The sequence below is a fragment of the Gallus gallus genome, chromosome Z (genome assembly GCF_016699485.2).
Source record: "Gallus gallus isolate bGalGal1 chromosome Z, bGalGal1.mat.broiler.GRCg7b, whole genome shotgun sequence".
Lineage (NCBI taxonomy): Eukaryota > Metazoa > Chordata > Aves > Galliformes > Phasianidae > Gallus > Gallus gallus.
The window spans coordinates 46,968,847-46,996,108 of record NC_052572.1 but is presented as its reverse complement, the minus strand read 5'-3'; the positions used below and the strand labels follow the sequence as shown (position 1 = coordinate 46,996,108).

The 27,262-nt window shown below is 41.2% G+C and overlaps 1 protein-coding gene, 1 long non-coding RNA gene and 1 other non-coding gene across 8 annotated transcripts in view; 2 read left to right on the top strand and 1 right to left on the bottom strand.

Moving 5' to 3' along the window:
• Nucleotides 1-1,618: 1,618 nt before the first annotated feature.
• Nucleotides 1,619-8,956, top strand: LOC107052340. Of its 4 annotated transcripts, XR_001464798.4 has the most exons (5): nucleotides 1,619-1,699; nucleotides 2,210-4,210; nucleotides 4,645-4,714; nucleotides 5,508-5,647; nucleotides 8,760-8,956. It is a non-coding gene; the product is annotated as an uncharacterized LOC107052340 (long non-coding RNA). The 4 variants fall into 4 exon arrangements; XR_005842654.2 differs by lacking the exon at nucleotides 1,619-1,699 and having other exon boundaries at nucleotides 3,872-4,210; nucleotides 4,645-4,709; XR_005842653.2 differs by lacking the exon at nucleotides 1,619-1,699 and having other exon boundaries at nucleotides 3,872-4,210; nucleotides 4,573-4,709.
• Nucleotides 4,857-4,988, top strand: LOC112530790. The gene has a single exon (XR_003072603.1). It is a non-coding gene; the product is annotated as a small nucleolar RNA SNORA13 (small nucleolar RNA).
• Nucleotides 8,957-10,836: 1,880 nt separating the features above from the next.
• EPB41L4A (erythrocyte membrane protein band 4.1 like 4A) overlaps nucleotides 10,837-27,262 on the bottom strand; it is a 127,286-nt gene continuing 110,860 nt past the window's right edge. For all 3 annotated transcript variants that reach the window (XM_413976.8, XM_040655713.2, XM_040655714.2), the window contains 6 exons: nucleotides 24,561-24,680; nucleotides 19,294-19,341; nucleotides 18,639-18,707; nucleotides 17,644-17,754; nucleotides 16,786-16,867; nucleotides 10,837-14,306 (listed from right to left, as the gene is read on the bottom strand). In XM_413976.8, coding sequence (XP_413976.4) covers nucleotides 14,181-14,306; nucleotides 16,786-16,867; nucleotides 17,644-17,754; nucleotides 18,639-18,707; nucleotides 19,294-19,341; nucleotides 24,561-24,680 — 556 coding nt within the window. In that variant the 3' untranslated portion in view covers nucleotides 10,837-14,180. The remainder of the gene's footprint in view (nucleotides 14,307-16,785; nucleotides 16,868-17,643; nucleotides 17,755-18,638; nucleotides 18,708-19,293; nucleotides 19,342-24,560; nucleotides 24,681-27,262) is intronic.

The following is a 27,262-nucleotide window of genomic DNA, read 5'->3' as shown; positions in this document are numbered from 1 at the left end:
CACAAAGCCCACATTCTTGCAAGTTAAAGCTGGGGCATGTTTGTCTGCATTGCAGCTCAGCAGCTCTCACTAGGCTGCTATGCAGAACAGCAGACACTGCCCACCTGTGGTAGTGTGCTACCCTAAACACCTCTGGGGGGAATGCCAGTAATTTGGCACAGGGTCCCAGATTCACGTGTTTTGGGGATGCTCAAGGTATCTGAAAAATCTGAGTTAATAACTAATTTGCATAAACTTGGATTAGGTACTTCTTGTACTAGTTTCTGCATAATTTTCAGGCCTAGAAGTACCACAAAAGTGGACCTATATCACAAGGGGAAATAATATTTGGTCAAAAACAGTTCTTCCTCCAGGATAACCTAATCAAGTCTCTTGTTCATAGTAAAAGGAATCACAGAACAGGAAGAAAAAAACCCTCATCCTGGAGAAACAAGCTCCAAACACAATCCACTAGATGAAGAGGAGTGGCAACGGAAATACCTGAAAGAAAAAAAAAATCACACATTCAGCAGAATTTTTAAAGCATCAGTATGTTACTGTTGTTTTTGTTGTTGTTGCTGTTGATGTTTGTTTTGTTTTGTTTTGTTTTAAATGAACACAATTATTCGGGCTACAATTAGAAGCTGAGTGGAACGTCAGAATAGCCTGTGCAAGCTAGTTGAATGGACAATACCATGGCAAATGCATTCAGTAACATCAGATAAAAAGTAAAGTTCGCTGGAGAAAAAAAAAATGGTTTGGAGCTAAAATATTTCCAGTTAAAAGTACCAGTTCTAAAGGAATCTGGTATTTCACTGCAGCTCAGTGAAGACCTTTATTCAATCAACAAGTGCTGGAAGGAGGAGAAGGAAGGGAAGGAGGTGTTGAAGTCCATTAACAAATTGGAAGAGTGGCAATACAAAAAAATACTGAAGTGCTTCTGTAGAAATCAGAAGTGCAGACCCAGATTGAATTTTTTAAGCCACTACCAAGTATTCTACCTCAAACAAGTGAAATTATTTCCTAATAATGTTATTTCACAAAAAGAATAACATAGAGAATCTGAAAGGATTCTGAGAGGAGTACCTCTCTTCTGTGGAAAAAACGCTAAAATCGGTAATAGCATAGAAAATGGTGAAGGCACAAATCCCGGGAACTTCAGCTGCCTCATAAAGCAAGATCATTCAACTGAAATAACGGGTGAGAAATTGAGTTTCAAGCAAAATATTTTCCAAACTGTGACTGACGGTAGTACAGAGAGCCACTGTGATAAGAACTAAGCAAGATTTGTCCATTTCTTCTGCTCTCACAAATATCTGCAATGCTGATGATTGATACCTTTCCAAAGATACAGTAACTGTCACATTTCTGGGTTTAAACAACCTCTAACAGTCCTACTATCCAAGGTAGCTTCACGCTAACCTATTGCCAGCTTCATAACCTTCCCCTAATACACGTGGTACCGACAAAAGACAGGATATGCTATCTGCTAGCTCGCCGCTATAATCCTAGCAGTTGGTAGAATCGTGATAATTCCCTCCCTTCCCCACTGCTCATCATTCTCGGCACTATACTGACCTCTGGTGGATGCCAGGAAAAGAAATTGCAAACAGAGTTGCCCAAAAACTAAGGAAACCACACCCTCGAACGTTGACGGGAACTCAGAGAAGGTACACAGAATGCCTGCTTCTGAAAGTGTTCCAGATCACTCGGCAACAGGGTAGGAAAATACTTTACTGATCACTCACTGCTCGCTAAGCATTTTACAGACATTTCAGCTCACAATGCTCCCTTGAGATACATACTCTCCTTATCAGCATGTTAGGATTTCCTGTAACAACAATCACTAACATATTTTGTATGCAGCAGCCCCATACTCTACATGAGGAAAAGCAAGACTAGCCCAGTCTGTAATCTTTTACTACACTAAGCAACGCAGAATAAAGCACATAAATTAAGCTGCAACTGTTCTTGGACCTACAGACATAATATTTAGTTATTTTATTTTATTCTACTACACATTTTAATTGTCTCCAAAGCCAAATCGCTTGTTTCCAGAAGTTCTTTTCAGTGAGATGTTTTGTGGCATGGTGCCACAAATACTGGACCTGGCAAAACCTACAGAGCAGCAGGCTGAGGTTGGGAACAGGAACAAAAGGCTGCAAGCCACGAAGGACAGGAACTAGTACTCCTGCTAAAGAAAATATAACAGGGAATTTTACCCTTACAGGTTAGTGCTGGAATTCACTCAGGAAAACTAAGGACACACCCAGAAAGAGTGGAGTAAAACAAGACATTACAGATTCAGATTTTGGCTGCTTATTAGTGTCCAAGTAATCAATGACTATTGAAAGGACTGAGGAACCAGAAACGGTTTTACAGCACTGTCCTTGGAGAGACTTACTGTTGAATTGCGTCAAATAATTAACGCCATTCTCCTTTGCAAGCAAAGGTAAATTTATAATACATTCATATAATTTGACATAATGCGATCTCTCCAGGATGGAGCGAAAGTCCTCATTCGAGGAATTCAGTTTCCAGCTGTTGAATTATACTTTGGAAATAAAGAAGTGTTCAATAACACAACAGAGAAGGAAAACCTCAGTTTAGGCAGCTGATGAGACTTGGGTCTGAGCCACTAAGCGGAGCTGGGGGATACAGCTCCTATCCATACAGAGACACATATTCCTTGCCTCTGGAAGACCTCAGAGCTACTCACAAGCTGGCTTTACATATTTCAAAGAAAACTGTAGAAAAGTATGCATCACTGAGACGTTACCTCCTCTCCCACTCATGCTTTCCTCATCTGGAAGGATGACAGGTGTAGCATCCAACACTCACCAGTTCTTTTGGCTCTACACAGACTTTGCTTTTCCACAAAATCTTTAGGAATGTCCTATTTCTCTATCCTTTTGACAAATCCAGCTAAAAACAGCTTAAAAAACACCACCAGCTGACAAAGGAAACAATTTCAGTGATTAAATCATCAACCAGATCTTAAGGAAATGAAGCAGAAACGAATGTCTCGTCATTAAACATCAAAATGGAGCCACCATAGTCTACTCTTCCAGTCTGTTTTACTGAAGATTCTCTTATGAAATTTCTAAAGGAGTGAAAACGACTGAGTTTCTGAAGTGCTTTACTAAATAGCTTATGAGTTGCATCAGAAATCTCCCAAGGTAACAAGAGAGAATGGCCTCACGGTGCACCAGGGGAGGCTCAGGTTGGATATTAGGAAAAATTCCTTCTCTCAAGGAGCAGTGAGGTGGTGGAAGAGGCTGCCCAGGAGAACACTGGTGTCACCGTCCCTACGTGGTATTGAGGGACGTGGTTTGTGGGCACGCTGGGGATGGAATGGGGGTTGGATTACATAATGATGATCTTAGAAGTTTTTTTTCCAGCCATAATGATTCTAAGATACTGCAAGAACGCTGTCAGCAGACTAACTCGGCCAGTGAGGAGGATCGCCTTCAGCGACGCTAGACCCACACAAAGAACCTGTGCCTGCGATGCTGAAGCCTGACAGAGTGAGCGCCCCGAGCGAAGGGAGCGCCTTGCCGCTCAGAATAACGGAAACACCACGATAGGACACAACGTCCCACACCGCCCAGCAGCCGGCGGGCAGCACTGCGCCTGTGCGGTATCCTCTGGCACACGGCACTCTCGCCCCTTCCCTCCGGGCGCCTCCATCCCGCGGGGGGAGCGGGTTGTCCAGGCCTCTCCACTCCGGGTCCTGCGAACCGCCCTGCCCGGGCTTCCGCCCTCCAGCCCAGGGAAACAACAGCGGGGCTGCCGCCTCCTGCTTGTACAAGGCCGCCGCAGACCCTCCGCACTGCCGTAGAGCCGGCGCACCTCCCTCCCCCCCATTGCGGGAGCGTTGGTTGGCCCTCCCGGGGCACTCTGGGAACTGGAGGGGCTGCGTTCTCGTTTCCGCTGCGCGTGGGGTGGCGGTGCGTGCTCGCTAAGGATGCTCCGCGGGGCGGTCGGCGCTTGCCGCTGGGGCCTGAGAACCGGGAGGTGCGGGGGCGAGGCGAGGCGAGGCGAGTGAGGCGGCTGGCCGCTAAGGGGCGGGGCGGGGAGCGGTTGCTGGGAGATATGGCGGCGGGCCTGCCTCCCCCCGCAACCGCGTGCTCCCCGCCTTGGCCCAGTGCTGTGCGTGAGGGGATCGGCCGTGCGCGTTGATGACCACCCATAGTCTGTCCAGACCAGAAGAAGAACCTTTTGGAAGATGGTAATTTCCTGTTGATATCATCTTCTGCTGAACTCTTTGGGCAGGTTTCTGCTGTGTGGCCAGCACTGCGGTGTCAGGTGTATGGCATCCACTGACAGACCTTCTTAAATGAGGACTTTATTGATGTGTGCAACTTGAGTGGGACTGTTGCACGTAGCTGCCCTTTTGCTCGTCCTTCAGAGATGTTAGTGGGTTTCTATCCACTTAATCCCTGGTTGCTGTGGTAGGCAGCAGGAAGCGGTGTGGCAGAGGCACCCGTCGCATTGGAAGTGCTGAGAATGATGGGGGTTTCTGGGAGGAAGGGAGGCTGAGTGCTGTCTGACCTGTGAAGCTGAACAACTATTTGCTGTATTTGTTTTCAGACTCCTCATACTGTACTGCTTCGGTATCTCAGTCTTTAAAGTGAAAACATTATTTTTTTCCTTCCTTTCAAGTGAAAGAAGTGGAAGTTTGGCAGTGGCCGAAGCAAGCAACAGTGCAACCACGTGACATCGCAGGAGTACGGTGTGCTTGTAACTTTCTTACTAAGCAATGCTTGCTGTATAAAAACATTGTTTACTGATGAATTTTGGAGAATTTGCATGTTGGGGAATTGAAACCTTTCAGTTTTGCTGAGAAAAATGATCAGTTTTAATACTCCCATTTTTGCCTTTGTGTTGCCCATTCATTGCCTTCTAAAATGAATGTGGTGTCAAAAAAGGCAAACAAGAATTCTTGCTCAAGCTGTGTAAGGGGCTGGCTATCTGCCTTTCTCCTCCCTGTTTTTGCAAGGACAGAAAAGCCTGTAGAAACTGCATGGTTGGGCAATTGCATAGTAGATTTTATGCGTCAGAGTTTTCAAAAGAAGAATTTGATATTTTAAAAGGGAGAAAAACTGGATTGTTGATGGCCATTCGTCAGACTGTTCAGCTGTCCTGTCTACTAGGATAACGTGAACAGTTGTGCTGTGAACACGCTGTACATAACTTTCAGACTCCTGCAGAGGCCTCTGGTTTCTCTTAGTGCAAATAGGTATCTGCAGCTTCACAACACTCAGCAAAAGAGAATACTTTTGCCTTTATGCATTAGCTTTTTGTTATTAATGGCTGTGGGAGCAGAGTAGCATAAAGCGAATACCTTTGCAGGACTGCTCCATATTGGTCATCAATGTCTTCTGCTGTTGTGCTACAGAAAAAAACAGTGTTCTTTGATACCCTTTTGAAAGCGTAGAGTATACTGTATCCCTAGCAGATGTGGCTCTTACCTTGGTAATTAGCAAAGTTTATTCTTACTGGAGTGCTGAACTCTCTTCTTACAGAGTGTGTTTGTGCAGTAGCCATGGGTGATCTTCCTGGCATCACAGGGATAGGCATGTGGTGAAAGCTTCTAAGCATGTGAAGAGTGTGTACTAGAAGGTGACGAAGTACTGACACCCCAGCTCTCCTGCAGTTTTATGAGGTAAGTGATAGTAAATACTTCTGCTGCTGCATCCTGCAGCTTTGTTCTATAATGAAGCAGACTTTTTATTTTAAGTTCAGCAGAATGACTTCAGAGCAGAAATCTGAACTGAAACACTGAGGTTGAGCTCAGACTGATGACTAGGTTCTCATCAACAACAAAAGCAAAGTGGGAACGCAGGTCAAAATTTCTGAAGCGAGAAACACCTGGGACAATATTGGAAGTGTAATGGGGCATGATTCACTGCTGACAAATCATTATGAACTTACCTGCATTTCAGGAGACATGGAATCATAGAATGGTTTGGGTTGGGAGGGACTTTTAAGGTAATCTTGTTCCAACCTCCATGCTATAGGCAGGGACACCTCCCTCTAGACCAGGTTGCTCAAAGCCCCATCCAGCCTGGCCTTGAATGCTTCCAGGGAGGGGCATTCACAACCTCACTGGAAAACCTGTCCCAGTGTCTCACCCCCTCACAGTAATGAATTTCTTCCTAATATGTGGTCTAAATTTACCCTCTTCCAGTTTAAAGCCATTCCCTTCGTCTTGTTGCTACCTGGCCATACAAAAAGTCCCTCCCCAGCTTTCCTGTAGGCCCCTTTTAGATATTGGAGGGCTGCTATAAGAGAAGAGAAGGCCACCTCTTTTCCAGGCTGAAGAGCCGCTGCACTCTCAGCCTGTGCTCATAGAGGGTGTGCTTCAGTTCTCTATCATCTTCGTGGCCTTCCTCTGGACCTGCTTCATCAGCTTCATATTCTTCTTGCATTGAGGGCTCCAGAACTGGACGCAGTACTCCAGGTGGGGTCTCACGAGAGCAGAATAGAGGGGCAGAATCACCTCCCTTGACCTGCTGGTCATGCTTCTCTTGATGTAACCCAGGATATGGTTTGCCCTGTGGTCTCCAAGCACACATTGCAGGTTCATGTTGAATCTGTCATCAACCGACTCTCCCAAATCCTTCTCCTCAGGGCTGCTCTCAAGCCATTCTCTGCCCAACTTGTATCTGTGCTTGGGATTGCCCTGACTCGGATGCAGGACCCTGCACTTGGCCTTGTTGAGGTTCATGAGGTTGGCACGGGCCCACCTCTCAAGCCATTCCAGGACCCTCTGGATGACATGCCTTCCCTCTAGCATGTCAACTGCACCACTCAGCTTGGTGTCATCTGCAAATCTGCTGAGGGTGCACTGAATCCCACTGTCCATGTTGCCTACAAAGATACATAGATAAATAATACTGGTCCCAACACCAATCCCTGAGGAGTGCCACACGTCACCAGTGTCCATTTGGACACCAAGCCATTGGCAGCAACTCTCTGAGTGTGACCATCCAGCCAGTTCCTTATCCAGCAAGTGGTCCATCCATCAAATCCATTTTTCTCCAATTTGGCAAGCAGGATGTCATGTGGGACAGTGAACCACACTGAGTTAATTATTTGATAGCATACACTAAAACTATAGAAACCGTTATCAGAAAGGAAATTCAAAGTAGAAACAAGTTTTAGCTCAAACTGAAGAAATAACTGATTGTCTTGTAAATCACAAATGGTAGTGGTATTACATCACATGCTTGTTGTTCGTTGAAAACTTCATGAAATACCTACAAAGAAAAAAATGCTGGAGGTTTGTTTTTTCAGCAACTGTAGCAGGCCAGTTGCTGAAACATGGGAAGGTGCAGTACTGTTGAAGAGCAGACTGTCTGGAGTAGAAACGCTAGTAAAATGCACACTCCGTGCACATCTTGTGCAATGTGTGTCAACTAAACCTCATTATACAGAAACTACATTCCAGAACACTGAGCAAAAAGCATCTTTAGCACGCGTGTCTGGATTCTTGGTGTTTCACTGAGGCATCCAGCATTTCTAAGTGATGTAGTGGAGAGAAGGGTGCTGAGTTGAAGCGCAGCACAGAGACAGCTCCAGAAAAGAAGTATGAATGCAAGAAAACTTCATTAAAAGCGGAGAGCGTAGGAATTGGAGAAGCTTAAGGAAGAATCAGAATGGTATTTGCCATTAGTTCATGATTTTTATATTGTTACTATTCAGGCTTGAGTGATTAATGATTTTGTTGCCAATTTTTTTTTTCCTCACTGTGCCTGAACAAAATACTACATGAGAATTTATTACAGGGTGGCATTTGTAGTAGTAACTATCAAAATGTGATTGCAACCTTTGAAGAGGAGACTAGTTATTTTGCAGTCACTCACCACCAAGAAGCAAAAGCAAGTGAACTGAGCTGTGTTTTGAAGGAGCTTTGTGATCCAATAGTTGTCCATGGTGAAGTCAGATATTCTTACAGTGATCTCCTAGCAGCTACCAAATTGGCTTATAAAATCTATGTTGTTTTGATGAAGAACTAGTCCAGTGAATCTTTTTTTTTTTAAATAAACACAAGATGCAGTGTTTTCATTTTGCACATATGTGTTCATACAAAGGTCTGGTCTTAAGTAGTGAAAGACTCCTACACTGCTGTTTGTTTTTTGGAGTTGAAAATAGTAACAGAACAGAAAATTTCATTGGAAGTACCCAGTGTTTTACCAGTGCCAGTGAGAGAATGAACTAGTGAAATCCGTTCAAGACTTCTAACACTGTAATCACTTAAGGGTTTTTTGCAAGCAGAGGCAGTTGTTTATATGAACCTGTCAGACACTGAGAAGAAAAACGTACATATAATGTAATATGTAATAATGGTAATCCAGTATGAATAACTAATAACATGGCTGTTCCTTGTTTTTCAACATGAAATAACTAAATATGATGTTTTTTTGTGTCAGCTTACCATCCTGTGAAACTGCCATTGTGTAATGTATAGACGTAATGTGCCTGGGTTCCTACTGGAAAATTTTCTATAGATCCCCACCACATAGAAGGCGTTTGAGCTGCCACAAAATTGTAGTTTATTATGATCTGACATTTTGCTTAGATATGCAAAAAGCATGTCTTTAAAAATAGGATTTGCAGATATTAGTTTCTGGCATTTTTCCAGAGGGCTGAGGGGGGAAGTTGATCCTTGTAACTTCTTACTGGTCTCAGGGATCTGGCAGTTCAGAGGATGTTACTGAACACAGCTGTGTGCTGCATGTGCCCAATCTCACACTGTTTGCCTTTTTTTCTAGGAAGAATTGTTAGAACCAGCCTGAAACCAGTGGCAATGCAAGACTACTCCCTTAGAAACAAAAAGCTGTTAAGGACTTGGGAATGTTAAGCCTTTAAATGCTTACACTAACACGAGTTATTTCTAACTGTATTAGAACAGTGCTTATGTAGACATAAAAAAAAAAAAAAATAAAGATTTATGTTTCTGTTATTAGAACTCTTGTCTTTTCCAAGCTGTATTAACTGCCAAACAGAAGCAACTGCCAAGACTTGTTTTTTATCATTTTTGGGTTACCAGTTCACTACTTTGGATTAAAATACAGGAGTTAATTAGTGTATAGAACGTAATCACTGAAACCATGCCCCTCTGTAGCACTCAGAGTGGGTTAGCTGTTAGATGTTGTGGTGAGGAAAAGCAGAAATTTAAATTTAGCAAACCTATGTTTAAAAATCACAAGAAAGGTGTTTTTCCAACATGAAGAACTGCAAGCTAGTTCTGTAACTAGCTACATAGATCAGCTACATGTTGTGATACTTCAAGTAAAGTTAAAGTAGAGTGAAATGCACTTCAAGAACAGCAAATTAATGTCCTATTTTTTTGTTTGTTTTCTGAGAGGAAAGTTCATTAATTCATTGTATCAGAAAAGCAAATGCTAAATTTCTGTATCTCAAATTGTCTTACTGTGTATTAATGTAAGCAAATTATTAATGCAACATCTAAGCACAAGTGGGAGTGAATTTCTGGTTTCTCAAAAGGGATGGCAGTTTAGACAAGCAATAAATTTGTAGTGTTTTAGAATGTAGAAAGCTCAAGGTTGTGCTAGGGACTGTACTTCCTGAAGACAGCATCTGTTCAAGTGTTTTGCGCCTGGGTCTTTGTTTTTGCATGGCGGGACTGGCAAGGCTAGTTTTTAAGACCTTTTTTTTAAAAAACAAAAACAAAAAACACAAAACAAGCTGCAAACAGCCAGTACAGTTTTCTTGATAGCTAAAATGTTAACTTCCTTTGAACAAGAAAAATAATGGGTAATCTTAGGCATCAGAATATATTAACTGTTCCATGGTGTGGTGGAATGAAGAACAAAAAAGGAAAAAGGGTAGAGGAATATGTAAGGGGCACTGATTACTAAAACAGTAATGGTAAATAGAATTATGGTAAAAATAAGTGAATATAAATGCATCAGGACTCCCTTTCTTAGCTTTTTACGAGCAGCTAACTTGACTTCAGTTGTGAAAAAAAGTAAGGAATCTCAGGTTTTTCTCCATTATTATTTTAGACTAACATTGTCTGACAGGCTGTTCATTTTATTAAAATGAGTTGAAAGGATAAGAGATTCCCAGGTGAGCCGGGGGAGGAAGGGGGCGAAGATATTTGTGCTAGATCAGTGTTGCACCAATCCTCAATTCTGCTACCTACTCCAGTGCTCTATGGAAGGAAGTATTAAAGCTGAGAAACAGAACTCTTGAAAGGTGTGCACAGAAAGAGAAGTGTCACATTCCAGATCATTCTTTAGCCTCGCATACTGCATCCAGCTTCACTAGGGCAGGTTCTGTTGAAGGAAATATTGAAGGAAATTGTAATAAATTTAACAGAAGAATATGAAGAAAGTCACGTGCATGCTGATACCCTTACTGAGGAAGCAATGCACAAAACTGGCTGTTTTTTTTTTTTTAAATTTAACTTCACAGCAAAGCAGATGTCACATAAACTACCAGCTGGGACAGTAGCGGCTTTCTTAACTCTTACTGATGAGAAGATGAGAAAGAAAATGGGCATGTAAAGCCATTTACATTTACATCTGCCATACTGATATCTGTATGCTTGGTTTGGTGGCTAACGTAGCCCGTTGATGCTTTCTGGTGATTTTTTAGATAAGGAAAGAATCTGTACCATGGATATGTACTGGAAGTATGAAATACAAGGCTGACAACTTTTTGCTACCAGGAAAAATACTTAACTTGGAGAGGCTGTATACTCAAGTGTATTTTAATTGGCGCTACCCCCGTTTTTACCAGATGGTGCTGTCAAATGAATGCATGTTTGTAAGGTTTTCCTCCTTTGTGTAATGTAAGTAAGACACACAGGCAACCGTGAAATGCCCTAAAAATTCAAGTTTTACTTGACTTTTTTAAATAACCTGGTCACAATTATCGACACAGCCATCAATCAAATTCAGTTTAAAATAAAGCACACAGTTGCTTCATGAATACTTAATGTACACAGAGCGCATGAATCACATCATTGATATGTTTTTGCATGTTATTTTAAAACATCTTTCTAGAGAGCTTTGAATTAAACAGGCTTTCCCAAAAGAAAATTTGCTATTTATTCAGTCCACTATTCACCTGTATAAAGATGACTGATTTGGCAACTTGCAATGATTTTTCTTAACCAACGTCTTCAATACAATGAGCTTTTTTAGAATATGAGTTGTAATGTTAGGGTCATTGATAAGAAGTGCAGTGTAGAAAACAGCAGGTCAAGGCTAGCTGCCAACAAAAGGAATCAGCCAACAAGCAGGGGGACCAATCTAGGCTGTGCCAAAATTTTTGCAAGTTTTGTGGTACAGATAGCAAACCCTTTTTGTCATTTAAAATGTGTTTTACAAAGAGATATATCTATATTGTTGGTGTAGCTAGTAAGTCCTGCAGATTGCTTATTCAGAGCGTTTACAGAAGTCTCAGGAAAACAAAGAGGCACAAAGTTGAAATTGTTGGCCAAAGGTCACTTCAGCAGACTAGAAGCACAGTTAAGCTAACCATGTTTCAGATTTGTATCAGTTATTTGTCCATTTTATGACAGGTCTGTATGACATCCAGCCTCAGTGTAGACCTTGCTTGATTCCTGTCTTGTGCAAGTACTTCCAAACTCCAGGTCTGAGAACACAACTGCCTCTAGGGAGTGCAGGCCCAGGAAGCTAGGGAAGGCAGTGACTGTGGACAGTATAGGTGTAGCTCAGAGCTGTAAGTGGGAGATGTATCCTTATTTTAGGGCTACAGAGCTGCAGGGCTACTAGAGCTGTGCCAAAAAAATGCTTTTCATGACCAATTTCTTGTAGGTTTCTGACACAGAACCTCCCAGGAAAAGGTGCCTCTCCTCAAATGACTAAAGAAAAAAAGCTTGAAGGGAAAGGAAGTGCGTGTTTATGGAATAACTTGCTTACTCTGTTTCATTAGCTGGCAGTCATGTCCACGTTTTGGTTTGTTTCACCACCGATACTAACATGTAATACACGTGCTAAGTTTGGGCTCCCTTGTGCTAAGAAAAAAATATAGTAGTTCTCCAGACTGATAATCAGATGTGCTAAAATCCGGCTTCCTAAATAATATCATCGGGAATGCAGCTAACTAAAATCCAAGACACTGCAAGTTTCTCACTTAAATGCAAACAATTTGGCTTGGCTAGAGAACAGCCGTGAACTGAGAATTAAAATCTACCAATAGCAGACTAGGTACAAGCCTATTTTCTCATGCAGTGGGGTAAATAATATGCCACAAATCTGGCTGATGGTACCCACCAACAATACACAAAAGCTCCCAGGCAGATGACAACAAACAGGAAACATTAGGTTGGATGTAAAGAATTAGAATTAGAAGCAGTTTTCTTCCTGATCAATAATATTTGAAAATTGGCAAGATACAGACACTGTGGACAGATAATGCACAACAGCAATACAAATACTCCTGAAGAAGCACATGTGTTCTACTTGCCTGTGCCTGAGTAAGGAATCCAGAATGACAGCAATGATTTAGAAAGCAACAAACTACAAAGTGTACAATCTTCCAGCTTGGAACATTTACTTGAACAAATGAGTGGCTTTGACTACAAGAGACTGTAACTAGTTCTTGTGTGGTTTGTTGTATTTCAGTAGTCTTGCAGTCTTGCAAAAGATTGTGATGACCTCACCAGAATCTCTGCACAGTGCTAGGTTTTCTTTTTTGTTTGTTTTGTTTTGTTCTTTTGTTTTTTTGTTTGTTTTTGCTTTTGCTTTTTATAACAGCACTTGTAAGAATGCTTATCAAAGTCATAAAAGGGTCACTTTAAATTGGAACAATGATTGACAAAAACCACTTGACAGTTTGGGGCACTTTCTAGCAGTCTTACAAAGTGATCTGAGCAAGTGCTTAAGCACCAGAAGACAGGGTCACTGTGAATCACTAAAACTAGCAGGTTGACTTTATAGTGGACAAGCGTAAAAAAATGTTTTGCTAAGTTTCACAATTAGCAAGCCCAGGCTTCCCCAGCTGTGGACAAATGGGTGGCAGAGGAATGGCTTCTGCATTTTGTACAAAGTGACAAGACATGAGAAGAGCTAGGCATCACTTCAGATCTACAGTGTAAGATAATGTGCTCAGTCTGCAGCATAATTAACAATTATTCTGCCTACCCTGACAAGAGGAAAAAAGTTGCAACTATCATACCTGAAATACTGCCTTTTTCATTTCATCATCATAGAAATGGCTCAGAGAGGAGTAACAGAAGGTATCAGCATTGATTATTTCATATTAAAAGAGATTAAGGCAGGCTTTGCTAGTCTAGTCATTAAAAAAAAAAAAGAGAGCTATTTCCTAGCTCTCTTATATCCTATTCTACCAGTTTTATTTAATCATTACTTAAGTGCATCACTAAACAATACAATAGGTAAGTACATATCCCCTATTCTTTCCAGTATGGTTTACCATAAAATGATAAGACGTATTTTTATGGTATGGAATGTTCAGTTAAACAGGCCCTCTACACAGAAGGACATAAGGACATTCACCATCCAGAACACTTAAAATTGCTGAGTGAGTGTAAGTCTGTACAATTCGTGGAACTCTTTGCTACAGGGCTTTACTGAATCAATCATTTCTGAGCTAAAAAAATGGATTCTGTTGAGAGCAGTATTAAAAACATCAGCATCTCTTGTTGTGCTATGAACTGTGTAAGAGTTAGCAGTCCTTATGTATCAGGGCACAAGTTGATCACCAAATGGAACCGTAAAGATGATTCTTCCCAAATCACACTGTATTGCACAACTGGCCAAAAACATGACTTATTTTGCTCCTCTTGAAGCATCTGGTCGTGATCATGTTAGTTAACAGTCATTTTTTGGAAAGAGGCTATTCAGTTACAGAGGAGACCGTAAAGCATGTTTTTCTGCAGCTATTTTTTTTCGTAAATGTAATTGCTGATCATTCTGTTTTATGAGGATTTTCTGGTTGTCTCACTCATCAGCTTCTCTTCAGTCACGCTCCGAGAATGGTCCAGGTGATAAAGGCACTGCTTGGCCTTCCCAGCAAGCAGGCTGTGTTTCTGAATGTCCTGTAGAAACTGCCACTGCTGCAACTTCAGTTCCTTCCCTTGCACGCACAAACACACACACACACACACACACACACACACACACACACACACACACACATTCTTGCCTTCCAAAGAACATCTTCCAGTGCAGCAGTCAAGTCTCTACCTTGAAGCGTGACACCGGTACAGTTTTTATCGTTTTAGTGGTGGTTTTAATATCGACGTTAGTAGATAGCTGAGACTTTTCTTCTAAAAGGCTGTCTTTAGACCCATTCCGTCTCTGAAGGGAACAAATTAAAATATCTTGTTGAGAGGGCACAGTAGAATTTAAATACCATATTTTGATAACTGCAGCTACGACTGCTGTAGGTGAAGGATATGGCAGTTTACAGATACATACACTAGGGATATGAAAGTCTCTACACTGGATCAAGCAGAACCTTTTCCTCCCTCTTGCCCCCTCCTTCCCCACTCTCAGCTGCTGCTCCTCTGTACTATTTGGATTCATATTCCCTACTTAGGAAATTCCACAACTAATTATTTGGTATTTAGCCAAATACAGCAAGCAGCATTCGGTGGGAATTAATGGCCACTGTTGTAAGGAGGTCTGGGGCAGAGTGAAAAGAGAGGTGGTTATGGATGTTGAGCACTATAATATTAATTCCTTCCAGGGCAATGAATTTAAGCCACACAGTACTGGATAATGGAAATAATCCGATTTTGATTTTGAGCAGGAATCAACCACGCAAGTTACGTACTGAAATAAAGAACATAAATTTGCTTAGCCTTAAGTATACCAACTTCCCCCTTCCTCCTAAAGCAAATTCTTACAGAAATACCACAGATAGCTCATCTTTTTCAATTTCCATAATGAGCATGAATGCTAATATCGTTGAAGTTCACTGCTAACAAAGAACAGGCTGTGTGTTGGCCAGCCTTGAAGTGAAAAAAAAATCTGATTGCTGTTTTAAGGTTGTTTGAGCTTAAAGTGATTCTAACTGCTTATACGACAAAATAGGGCAAGTGTTGCCGGTTAAATTCTGTGCAGTTTCCACACTATATAGGGTATGAGTATGCAATTCTTACATATCAATATGCCAGATTAATAGACATGAGGACGGCTGTGGGAAGGAGATTTTTTTTATGTTTCCTGTTATTTTGATTTTATATTTGAAATTATATTGCTTAGATTTCTAAGCGACAATTTTGTGTCGGTAAACAATCATTTATTTTGCTGACAATCATACAGAGCCTTCAGAGTGCCGCTCTGCACAGTGTGGCCTCACCTGAACCACTGGGTGCTGCTTTGTGTGCCACAATAAAAGAAGGACATACAGCTATTAGAGAGTGTCCAAAGGAGGGCTACAAAGGTGCAGAGGGGCATAAGGGGCAAGATGTGTGAGGAGCAGCAGGGGTCCCCTGGACTGTTCAGCCCGGAGTAGAGAAGCTGAGGGGAGGCCTCATGGCGGCTGCAGCTCCTCACAGGGAGAGGAGGGGCAGCGCTGAGCTTTGCTCTCCGTGACAGCGACACGGCCCGAGGGAACCGCATGGAGCTGTGTCGGGGGAGGGGCAGCTGGTGGTCAGGGGAAGGGTCTGCACCAGGGGGTGGAGGGCATGGAATGGGGTGCCCAGGGCCGTGGGCTTGGCTCCCTCTGCTGGAGTTCTGGCAGTGTCTGGACAATGCTTTCAAAAGGTGTGACTTCCGGGTGGTCTGTCTGGAGCCAGGAGCTCAACTCCATCTCTGTGGGTCTGTTCCCACTTGAGGTACTCCATGATTCCATGAATCATACTCATTTTTTATAGAACATGCCATTTCATACATATAACATCTCATTTCCAGCAGTGATAGCAAAACATCAAACAAATACTAATTCATAATAATAAACAGTCTAGGAGAAAGGAAGATACTGCAGTCTGCCTATGCAGTTTTACCCAGGTATATAAAATGTAGTATGTAAGTAAAAAAGCTTCTTGTAGCTGGAAAAACTTCCACCAGGTAAAACAGCAAGTAACTCTTAGAGAAGCAGCACATACCCTTCTAAGATCTGGAAATTAGTTGGAAATATGTCTGGAATTTTTCCTTGTATGTTTGTTTTCCTTTAGATTACCAGTATAACAGAACAGCAAGTGCTTTCTGAATATAATTTCCTTCTCAGTTTTCAATCTTAATACTGCTATCCAATCTAAGTAATGTTACCATAGCTTCTGATAAAAGCTGATAAAAGATTACATTTATGATAAGTTTTCTCCTTTTTAGATTTCAGTCAGCTAAAAACTATTCAGCATTTGAAAAAAAAGAAAGAAAGAAAGAAAGAAAAAGAAAAAAAAAATACTTCAAGCCCAAGCTGTAAGAGAAGGAGGAAAAAAAATGACAGTGGACTGTCATTACAACCAAATCCTGAACAAACCTGCACATTTTAGTAAGTTTTCAGAGTTGACTATCCTCCTGTAGAGAACTGGTTATGTTCTTAAGGATGCATCGAACTTAAACTGAGAAAATATCTTTAATAGCAGAAGCACATGTCCACCACAGGCATGTGCTACAGAATGCCATATATTTGGAAACATAAACAAAACAGACTGCAAAAGGTAAAATTTCCAGATATGCTGCTGTTGGGGGAAAAAAAAAAAAGTCAGCTTTAATTATCACTGACAAGCAAAGAACTTATTTAAATAAAGCACTAGATTCCCTTCTGTATCAAATAAATAAATAAGCAGATTAAAAAATGGAAAATCACAAAGGATGGGTAATTACTAACCTGTTGAGTAAATTGGATGCTGGGACCTTTAACATCTGAGGATCGTGTAACAGGCAGCGGAGGCACCAGATCATTTTTCGCACTGGAATTAGAATATTACAAAGTAGATACTGCTATAATGAAGTAAACTATGAAGTGTATACAAAAATAATAATGAAACTAACTGAGGGAGTTACCTAAGCAAACTGTGGAAGGCCAACACCCGAGTTTAGCCATCCAAAAGCTATCGCACTGACTATCAATAGTCAGTGGGTGGAGGAATCTCCACGGCACCTTTCATCCCATCCTCATTCCAGGACCTCTTACCTCCTGGTCTAGAGGGACAGTTCATTTTCACGTGATCTGGAATCATGCACATGCCACATGTCTTTCAGGATCCCACCTAGCTGAAACTAGCCTCTCAAGCCCCTTGCTGCAGAGTATAAGCATTTTCTCCACAAATCAGTCTTTTAGGAAAGACCGACCTACCCACTGCTGGGTACACTCGTGTTCCTGTGAAGCAACTAAGTGCAAGTGACATTTTGATTTCAATTGAAGATGTACATATTTGGAAAGCAGCTCATGAATTCTCCCTTTATAAACTCCAAGACTTACCACCAAGGAACAACACAGGTTTATTTTTCATATTTTCCCTTTTCTAAGTGGACCAAGCAAGCCTCTGTGGCCAAGAGAGCAGAAATGCTTTTGTACTTCTTTGAGTCACGTAGGTCTGAAGAGCTACTATTTACACGCTTACTTGAATCCTACGGCAGCAAACAATCACATGTATGCCCCTTCTAATCTAAATGCAAGTGAGCTCTGAACAATTTCTGAGCCAGATTAAAACAGAAGTTTGTGATAATAATCCCAGTCACGTACTTCACTTCAGACAGAACAGATCTTTCCCCATCAGAGCACTGGGACCGCCGATACTGACGGTAACTTCGAGGTGAATGTGAATGCCTAATGCGTATTGGGTCGCCTTGAGTCCTAGGAGAGACACAAAATTCACAACGGCAGGTTAATACATCAGACCTTCGGAATAAAAACAAAATGCAGCTGCCAGCTGAGAGACCCTCCCCTTTTTTTATTTTTTTATTTTTTACAGAGTAAGAGGCAGCTTTTTACACTGGCTGAATTTAAATGGCTAATGCTTTCCTTTTGAGTCTATACCTGGAATTCAATGCTTTACAAGTGCAATGGTCACAGACCAGCATGTTGGTTTTTGAGAATGAAAGTACTTATATAGAATCCTTAACATATGCAGCTTGAACATCACCCTTTCCTGTTCAGTGGTGCTGAGGAAGCAAATTATAATGCAAAGTGTGATTCCATTTCTGTCACAGGCAGCTGCCTGCATTAAGACATGGCATCCCAAATGGGCAATTATCACAGCAAAATAGATGCCTGTTCTTAAGAACAGGGAAAGGGCTGTGCCATGGCAGCTGCCCATGATAAGCAAGGGGGCTGAACAAGACAAACAGTGCTTTAAATGGTCAGAATAAAAATGTAAGAAGAAAGAAGTTCAAGAAATAAACGGACTTGTTTATTTGCATTCAATTCACCCCAGCTCTGTAATGCACAGCACATAGAATAGACGTATAGAGCACATAGACGTACAGCAGGTTCAAAAGTGTGTGACACATAGAGAGAGATTAAGATATTTTTTTCATATTTGGGAAAGAAAATACTAGGTTTTAAAAACATGAAGTGTCGTCATCCAACCCATACTAGGTATACATCTGGGATAGATAAAATTTTAGGGATTAAGTATAAACCCAATCCTACTTCACTATAACAAAGTTCACATTAAAAAAAAAAAGCAAGCTTTTATATTCACACACACACAAAAAAAAACCCTGATAGAAACTCACTCTATTTTCGTGTATGGTATTTCTTTCAATTGCTCCTCAGACAGGCCAGATGGATCCACAAGTTCCTTCCTAGAAAGCATTAGGCAAAGTAAAAAGTCTAACAGTAGCTCCCAACTTCAAACTCATTGCTTTTGTTATTATTAGACTGGAAAGATTTGTTGAAACAAGCTGTCGTCAGCTCTGAGACTATCTTGACACCAAATAAAAACCTATTTAGAAATGTGTCTAACTTCACCTTCATTGCTCCAACTGCATGTAACATACTGTTTCACTCCCACCTTCATGCAGTTTCAGTGTTGAACACTGTGTGTACTAAACATCAGATACGCTTTGGAATGGTTAATCTTTCCAAGTGGTAGTTTTAGGCATAATAGAATAGGGATTCTCATCCCAAAAGTATCACTATTACAGATAAGGATATTTTGCAAGCTCCAGCTCTAAAATGCTGTATTTTTCTTTACAGTTCACCTACATATAATAGACAAATGTATTTAGTGCATTCAGTGGTCTACAAGCCATTCTACAAGCCATTTACACCTGCATAATTTATCATGGCACTTAACTAAATCCAAAAACAATGACCCACAGCCACATGGAAAGGGAGGTGAGTAACCATTTGAGGGACAGTGCAGTGTCATTCAGATGCTATACTTACTGAATATGTTTCCAGAGTTCTTCTTTAGCTTGTACATCTGGGCTTCTCCTACAAACACCAAGTTGTTCAATAATCAATGTCACATCAATGCACAGCCTGCACAGATATCATTGCAAGCACAGAGTGGCTTCTACATATAATGTTTGTTAACTCAGAAAATACATTAAATTTCATTGCTTTAATCTAACTGAAAAGTTATTTCCTCTAAACTACAAGTCTTGTTCCACTAGCGAAGAATATGCTTAAAATATCGATGATGGAAGGGCACCTCTTTGCAAGCCAAAGCATTATCCAGCCACTGCTACCCTGTTACCCAACTGAAGACAGCCTGTTCTGGAATAATCTTTATAAAGGAGAAACCCTGTGGCCCAAGGAGCTCACTGTGAACAGGGAAAGGGACAAACTATGCCAGTCTGACACAGCAGTCACCCCCAGTGCTCACTGGTAAAGGACCTACTGCTCTACTGAGGTCACAGCACAGCCTTTGCTTTCTAGTCATCTCCACTTAAGGTTTCTCTGCAGTTTATTTAGCACTGTCATGTCTGGGACAAACAAACAAACAAACAAAAACCAAAACACCACCACCTGTAAGTCAGTAACTCTGCCCCACACAACCACACGTCCCACACAAGCTCCATATGTTAGCATGTATTTAATAATTCATGGAGAAATTACTGAGCTAAAATCATAATTTCTGCAACACATATATTGAAATGTAGTAAGGCAAGACTGAGTAGCAAGCCTGATATTTTCCAGTGAAATACAGTAAATACTGCATCCAAACTAGGTCCCCTTTCTTTTCTTTTGCTTATTCTACATCATTCCAGGTGTAATGTGAAATCCTCGCTGTTGCTGAATCTCAAATTCTATAATAGATTAAATAAGCACTCTACACATTGGCAGGGATGGCATTCGCGTGGAGTAATCAGATAACCCTTTCATTGAGACTATACAAACTCTGTGTACACAGCTAGATTGTTCTACGTCATCTGAGATGTAAGGGATGCCACTTCTAGATGGATTCTGTATGCATAAATGCTCCCAGTGAAGTCACAGTTTCTCACTGATTCTCACATCATCTGATGATAAAGCTTTTCTCTTTTTTTTTCCTTCAAACAAAAGAGGCTGTCATAGTCAAAGATGCTTTTGGAGTGAAATAATCCAGATATCAGTGAAGATACCTGAGAGGAGGACATGAGCCTTTCAGCATCTGCCAAATTGGCTCCCCATTGCCCCACCACGGAGCTATGTCAGCATCAATTCCAAAACCATCTTCTGTCACTCTTCCACTACTTTTTTCTATCTCATCATTGATACGCTTGGATCAGTCCCAGACTTTAGTCTGGGAGTAATCTGATTTCATAAACATCTGTATGTCAGTTAATGTTATACAGCTCCTATGAAAGCAGATTACGCAGGCATGTTAATTTTATTTTTTAAATTTTACAGGTATAAAAGTACTGGAAGATACCAGTTTAATGCTTTGCAAAACCAGAGAGACAAAAGAGAATCCTGTGGTGCCCTCATAGGACTAACACAAACTGATCCATAATGTTCTTACGCTGCAAGGGGCAGCTGTTTCCCGGCAGCATCCCTGCCTGCCCTTCCTGCTCAGCTCCTCCTGATGGTAACAGCCACAGCCACCACAAGTAGCTTGCAGTATGATTTTTATCAGTGTTCAGAGTTCTTATTTCTCTGCGTACTTGTGTTTATTGTAATGTATTTCATTTTCTTACGTTTTCATTTCTCCCATCTCACCTCACTTCTTGCGTTTACTTTGCCTTTTCTCCTTACACCAGCCCATGTTTTTTTAACTCTATGATGTAGAACCTTGCTATCCAGTGGCTTTTAACAGCCTTTTCCACCCCTCAGTTCTGAACTGGTTCCTCCTTCTCTGCAATCCCTTGCTCACAGAGCAGCAGCAGCTGTATTCACCCGCAGGCTAGGAGGACAGGCATCCTCCTCAGAGACTGAATAATCTGGCAGTTGGGAATGCAAAGGCTCCGTGAAAAATGTCAGCTTCCCCAGGGAGGCTTTTGTCATGCCTACAAGCCCTGGTTTGCCTGAGGAAGCACAGCCTCAGGGTCACCCCCACAGTCCAGACTCCCGCAAAGCAGCACACTGTGCATACCACTAATCCATCCCATCAGCTCACTGCTTTTAGGCATTCATGTAAATACAGTTGTTCAAGATGTGGCTGTAAGTCTCACAGTCCCACCAATCACCAGGAGGCCTCACCTGCAGTAAGGAAGGCTAAATTTTGAGGCAGTATGGGAAGAGAATAGTTAAAGAAGCAGCCATCTTCACTTCCCCATCTTTTAGGAACTGCGTCTTCTGCCTCCCCGTTAGCTCTGGGTGTTTAACTCTGTGATCTCCACCATCTCTCACTCCTCCTCTCCCTTCCATCCCACAACTCCACTAATAAGGAAGCCACTGTTGCAAAATTCCTGTACAGTCAAACATGGCATGCCATGAGGGACAAAAATCACAAAGGAAGGGGGCTGGAAACAAAAATTCCTGAAGGAAATATTTTTAGGAATTCTCATCTTAACATTATTTATTTTCCACCTGCTTAAGAAGCGTTACATTGCTGGGACTACCTCGCAGCATTTGTTCAGCTTAACTCCCAGCAAAAGAATATTCAGAAATATGATACACGTGGAGAATCTGAATAAAAGCATTTTTCTATGAAAGCTCTGTTCCTGCCTCCTTGTAAGGCAGTAGGAACACTATGACTCTAAAATGAAGAAAAGCCTGTAGAAGGAGATGTATTGTTAGAGTGCAATGCAGGTACTGTAAGTCTTGCATTAAAAAGCTGTGTTTGTACAGCTCTGAACTGCCTGTGACATTATAACTTCAAAGCCAGATCACAATACCTCTTTCACTTTGTTTACAACTTTTTATTGTGAATTGTTATACAAATCATTGTTTGGACAGATAATGCATGCTCACATTGTCTTACTGCAGCATCTGAATCGAGTTTTGAATGGATGACAGTTTACAATTTGTTCACTAATCAGATTCACTGATGTGCAAGAAATCCAATGGGAATTCTCTAAGTGGTGAGTCTCCGGAGTTCTTTGTTTCTGTTTGGTTTTTACTAGCTCAAACAGCCCTACATTTTAATACAGCCTACAATATATTTTGTGTCTGCATCTGCACGCTCATTAATATTTCAACGTGATTCACAAATAGTAAGTTTAAATAGTCATGGAATTTTAATGGCCATTCTTCTTAATTTAAAAAGCCCTTTGGTTACACAGATGATCCACGCAAACTCTTGAAAATAAACCCCGCAGAACTAGAACTGGGAGTTCTCTATGTCTCTGATTCCTTTAAAAGAAAGGTCAAATTCTTGTTAAATATTTTTATTGCTGAGATTGAGGAGACACCAAACCCTGCCACCAACAATGATTCATACCACTCATTATCAACCAAATGAAATACAGCTTGCCAGATACAGTAAAAATGTTTCATCCATTACTTTGCACTTTCAGAATGAACCTTTAGTTAAGCCGACTGAAATAAAGAATGTAATGTGAAAGGCTCAGCTGTATTATTAAAATGATAGTTTTCCATCAGATGTTAAATGTGCAGATTGAGATGACCATATGGCCGGATCTAAAAATAAAAATAACCATGCCTTACACTCGAGGGAATCATTTCCCTTGCCTCCGACCTGCACTCAGTCCTGTAAGCAAACAGCTGAGCCAACTAAATCAAATTAATGTTCTCATACATTAGGATGTAGCTTGGGCTAACCCACTCAAATAAACGCCTTTTACTAAACTTTTTGAAGAATGCTTTTAAAGGAATGCACAATTTACTTTTTCCACTCATGCTTCCATACATTACATGTCTACACCATACATCGTAGTTTGAGCTGTTTTTTTGTTTTTTTCCTTCCTGTTTTAACTGAAGAATGAAACAAAGGGAGGAATATAACCATCACTAACACAACAAGGAGAAGAAATGAGGGGTCACCCAGAACCTTCAGGATTCCTCCTTTCTTTGCATCATCTGCAATCTTTCCTTCTTTTGTATGACACCACTCTTTGCTAGTAGTAATTTAGGGACATATAAAGCAGAATTTCTCTGCGCTGGAAATAAAACCCATATCTTACTCTCGGTTGGCCACAAGAGGGAGCCCGTAATGTCCTTGCAATTAAATCCACTTAGCATATGGGAAAAAAAATTGAGTTTTGCTATAAATTTAATCTAACACAGTTTACTTTTTGTATAATTTTTTTTTTTAAAAAAAAGGAAGGTAATCAAAATTGTTCAACTGTATTTTGTGGCATCCATACAAGTGAGCACTATCTCTTATTTTTAGTAATTTATCATTGTGTAATTACACCCAGTAAAGTTTGGCTTTTGTGGAGCTGAAACTGAAGAATGCTGCACAAATCCAGTTCAGGTAGAAATTCCAACATTTGAAAATGTAACACTAGGTGCTATTTCTCATTAAAAAAAAAACAAACAATAAGCTATGAAAATGAAGATAAAAATTAGCTTCAGCACCATGTGTAACTGCCAGCAGAACTCAAGGGACTTTTAATACCAGAAACATAAGTGCAGATTAAATTTCAACAGGTAAGAATGAAATAATTTATTAAGGCATTATACCGGTTCTGCTGGTCCATTCTTAACATGAAAGGTAAATTTAAGAAAAGACATTAAAAGGAATTATCTGCTTAATTGTGTCACAGAGATCACATATTGTGCATCGGCACTGGAACTGAACAGATCACCTGATTTAACCAGACAGTGAGGGTGGGGACGTAGTTACAAAGATTGCTCTCTATCGCTGAGCTGCCCTCCCATGTACCACTGATAACTGGACATGGAGACAGCAGCAGCTAGTCTCATCTGGAACAAGGCTTTAGGTGTTGTATTGATGAAAGACATGTAAACAGATTTCACAAGTTCCTGTATCTACCACACAAAATCTGAGTATTTTCACAGACATGCTGCCCAGCAGTGGGAACCACTGTCCTCGTTATAAAATTATATACCTCACTGAAAGCAATGGAGAGAGTCCAGGTGTGTTACAAAGCTCTTTTTGTAAAGTTACTGACTGACTGAAATACAAACTACTAGAGTGATTTAGGCCACAAAGAGAAATCTGCTTAAGTAAGGACATGCGACATGACTATTGCTTTTCCTCAGCAGTTGAGAGCAAAAACCACACTGGAGATATTCCTCGCACGTTTTAACATACCACAGTGGCCTTAGTTTTCATGTCAGAGTGGTCAAGGGGTACGTACGATCGAGATCTGTGCCTGGATCGCCGGTAGTTTGGATCTGCCTGGGTTTTTTCTTTCTGTCGCCGCAGCACAGCTTCCCACTGAGGGGCTGAGTCAACCATGTCATTTTCTTGCCGTAATCTGCAGAGAAAGTACCGGAACTCAGTCTGAGGTTTCCAACACAGAATGCTCAGAGGAAGCAAGAGGGTATTTTTATCTCCACAAAAATCCATCTCCTGCAATGCAATATTTTTACATTTTATCTTGCCAAATTTTGATTCATGTTCCCAAAGTACATAAAAATGCAAGAACCTACATAAAAAATAGACTCACTGATTTGTTATCGAGAAATAGCTCAAGCTGAAATGAATCAGTCTGAGACATTAAAAACAGACCTACAACTCACATTCAACCTGTCCTCCCAGCCCAAGCCAAACATCTGGAATGTTTTTGCTATCCCACTTAGATGCTGAAGTCCTCCTCATCTACAGCAAGCGTAAGCCTGACATTGTGACACAAGACTCCAGTACTACTACAACTTATTCACCTCCTTTGTCTCCCAAGGCCTAGCAACCCTTCCCAGTGAGCACCTCTGGTCCCTGGAACAGGCACAAAGCCCAGACAGAAAGGGAAAATCCCATCACAAAAGAGACAATCTCCTTATTTTATTTATCTGACAGAGAGAGGCAAAAAACTGGGGAAGGAGGAAGGCTTTAAAGTCCAACTCTGCTCAGTGCGGATGGATGTGAAGCATGAGATAAATGAGTCCTGTTCAGAAGGCAGACAAACTCGTTACTCAAACAGTGGTGGAACTAACAAGGTAGAAGGGAATGTGAAATCCTAAATTCTGTGAATTATTTCATACATTCAAGTATCCAAATTCTTTGGATCTCAGATGTTATAGTACCAGGTAATTTTCATATGTGATTCTTTTTTCTTCCGGTCATGAATCGCATTACTGCAATGCATTAAAGATCATATAAAGATTATAAATGTCAATATCCTGTAAAATGAACATCTTTGATAGTGGGCTGACATAATTCTATCATGGAAAAGCTAGTCAGGACAATTGGTGCAACAATGGTTGGTCATTAAAAGGTCTACAGAAGCTTCAGGGTTTTAGGGCTGCAGATACCGCTGCTGTGATAAAATGCTAAGCTGGGACAAGTGGATGTGTTTAGTTACAGCTGTAAACTTAAATTTCAACTGTGATTTATATATAAACAACCCTGTAAAATATCACTCTAAGAGCAGGAAAGCATGACCAGCATACTGAAGAAACTAGGGAAACTTAACAAAAAAAATAAATGGGAAGACTGGCAACAAGCAAACAAACCATCCAACAAGGAAACAAACCATCAGAGATAAGTGTTTTACTTGGTGGAGACACGACTGCCTTGAAAAATGTATGGCATGCTGTTGCTGTTGCTCTTCAGTAAATACATACCTTTCTAGTTAAATTTACTCTATCCACAGCAGGGGGTTGGAGCTCGATGATGTTTAAGATCCCTTCCAACCTAAACCATGCTATGATTCTGAATTTTTAATTGTATCCGGCTGAAGTGACAAAGCAGGTTGCTGCTTTTGCTTTAATAAAATCTTCACTCACATGCATAATGAGTTTTGAGCTAGATCCCCAAGTACTGTAAACAACCATAACTCCACCAAATGGCACTAAGCATCTGGAACAGACCACAATATCAGGTATTGATTTCTAAGCAGGTTTTTTTAAACCTGTAATCTGGTGGTAGGGATTAACATAAGCATCTAAGGCTTTTGTAGAAGAACTCACACAGTAACAAGTAATGAATTGTGATTTTCATCCTAAATAATCCAGTTTGTGGAGACAGCAATAATCCCACATGGCATAAACAGTATGGACTGCCTCACACATATGGCCATTACTTAAACCTGAACAAAAAGAAGACATGTGGCTGTCAGACCAGTGCTGCAGCACTGGGTGCTGGATCTGCCTGCTTGCCTCTACTCTAAATCTACCCTCTTAATTTTAAACCATTCCCTCTCATCATATACTCCCTGAAAAAAGAGTTTCTCTTCATCTTTCCTGTAGGTCCCCAAGTGCCCCCAGAGCCTTCTCTTCTTCAAGCTAAACAAGCCCAGCTCTCTCACCCCTTCTTCATAGGAGAGGTGCTCCAGCACCCTGATCATCTTCATGGCCCTCTGGATGTGCTCCTGGTCTTTCTTCAGCTAGAAGACCCTAGTCTTGGATGCAGTACTCCAGGCAGGACCTCATGAGAGCAGAACAGAGGGGGACAATCACCTCCCCTCCCTATGCTAGCTCTCTAAGCTAGCTATGCTTTCTTTTTTAAATTTTTTTATTATTATTATTTTGGCTGCAAGTATGCATAAGCCAGCACCCAGGTCCTTCGCCCCAGGGTTGCTTTCAATCCATTCTCCACCCAGCATGCATTTGTACTTGGAACTACCCAAGTCCACATGCAGGACCTTGCGCTTGGCCCTGTTGATCTTAATGAGGTTTGCACAGACCCACTTCTTGAGCTTGTCCCTCAGGATGGCATCTCTTCCCTCCAGTGTGTTGACCACACCACACAGCTTGGTGTTGTTGGCAAAGTTGATAAGGGTACACTCAGTCTCATTGTCCACGTCACTTCACCAGCAGAGATATTAGTGCCAGTCCCAGTGCTAATCCCCACTTGTCACTAGTCTCTACCTGGACATCAAGCCATTGACTGCAACTCTTG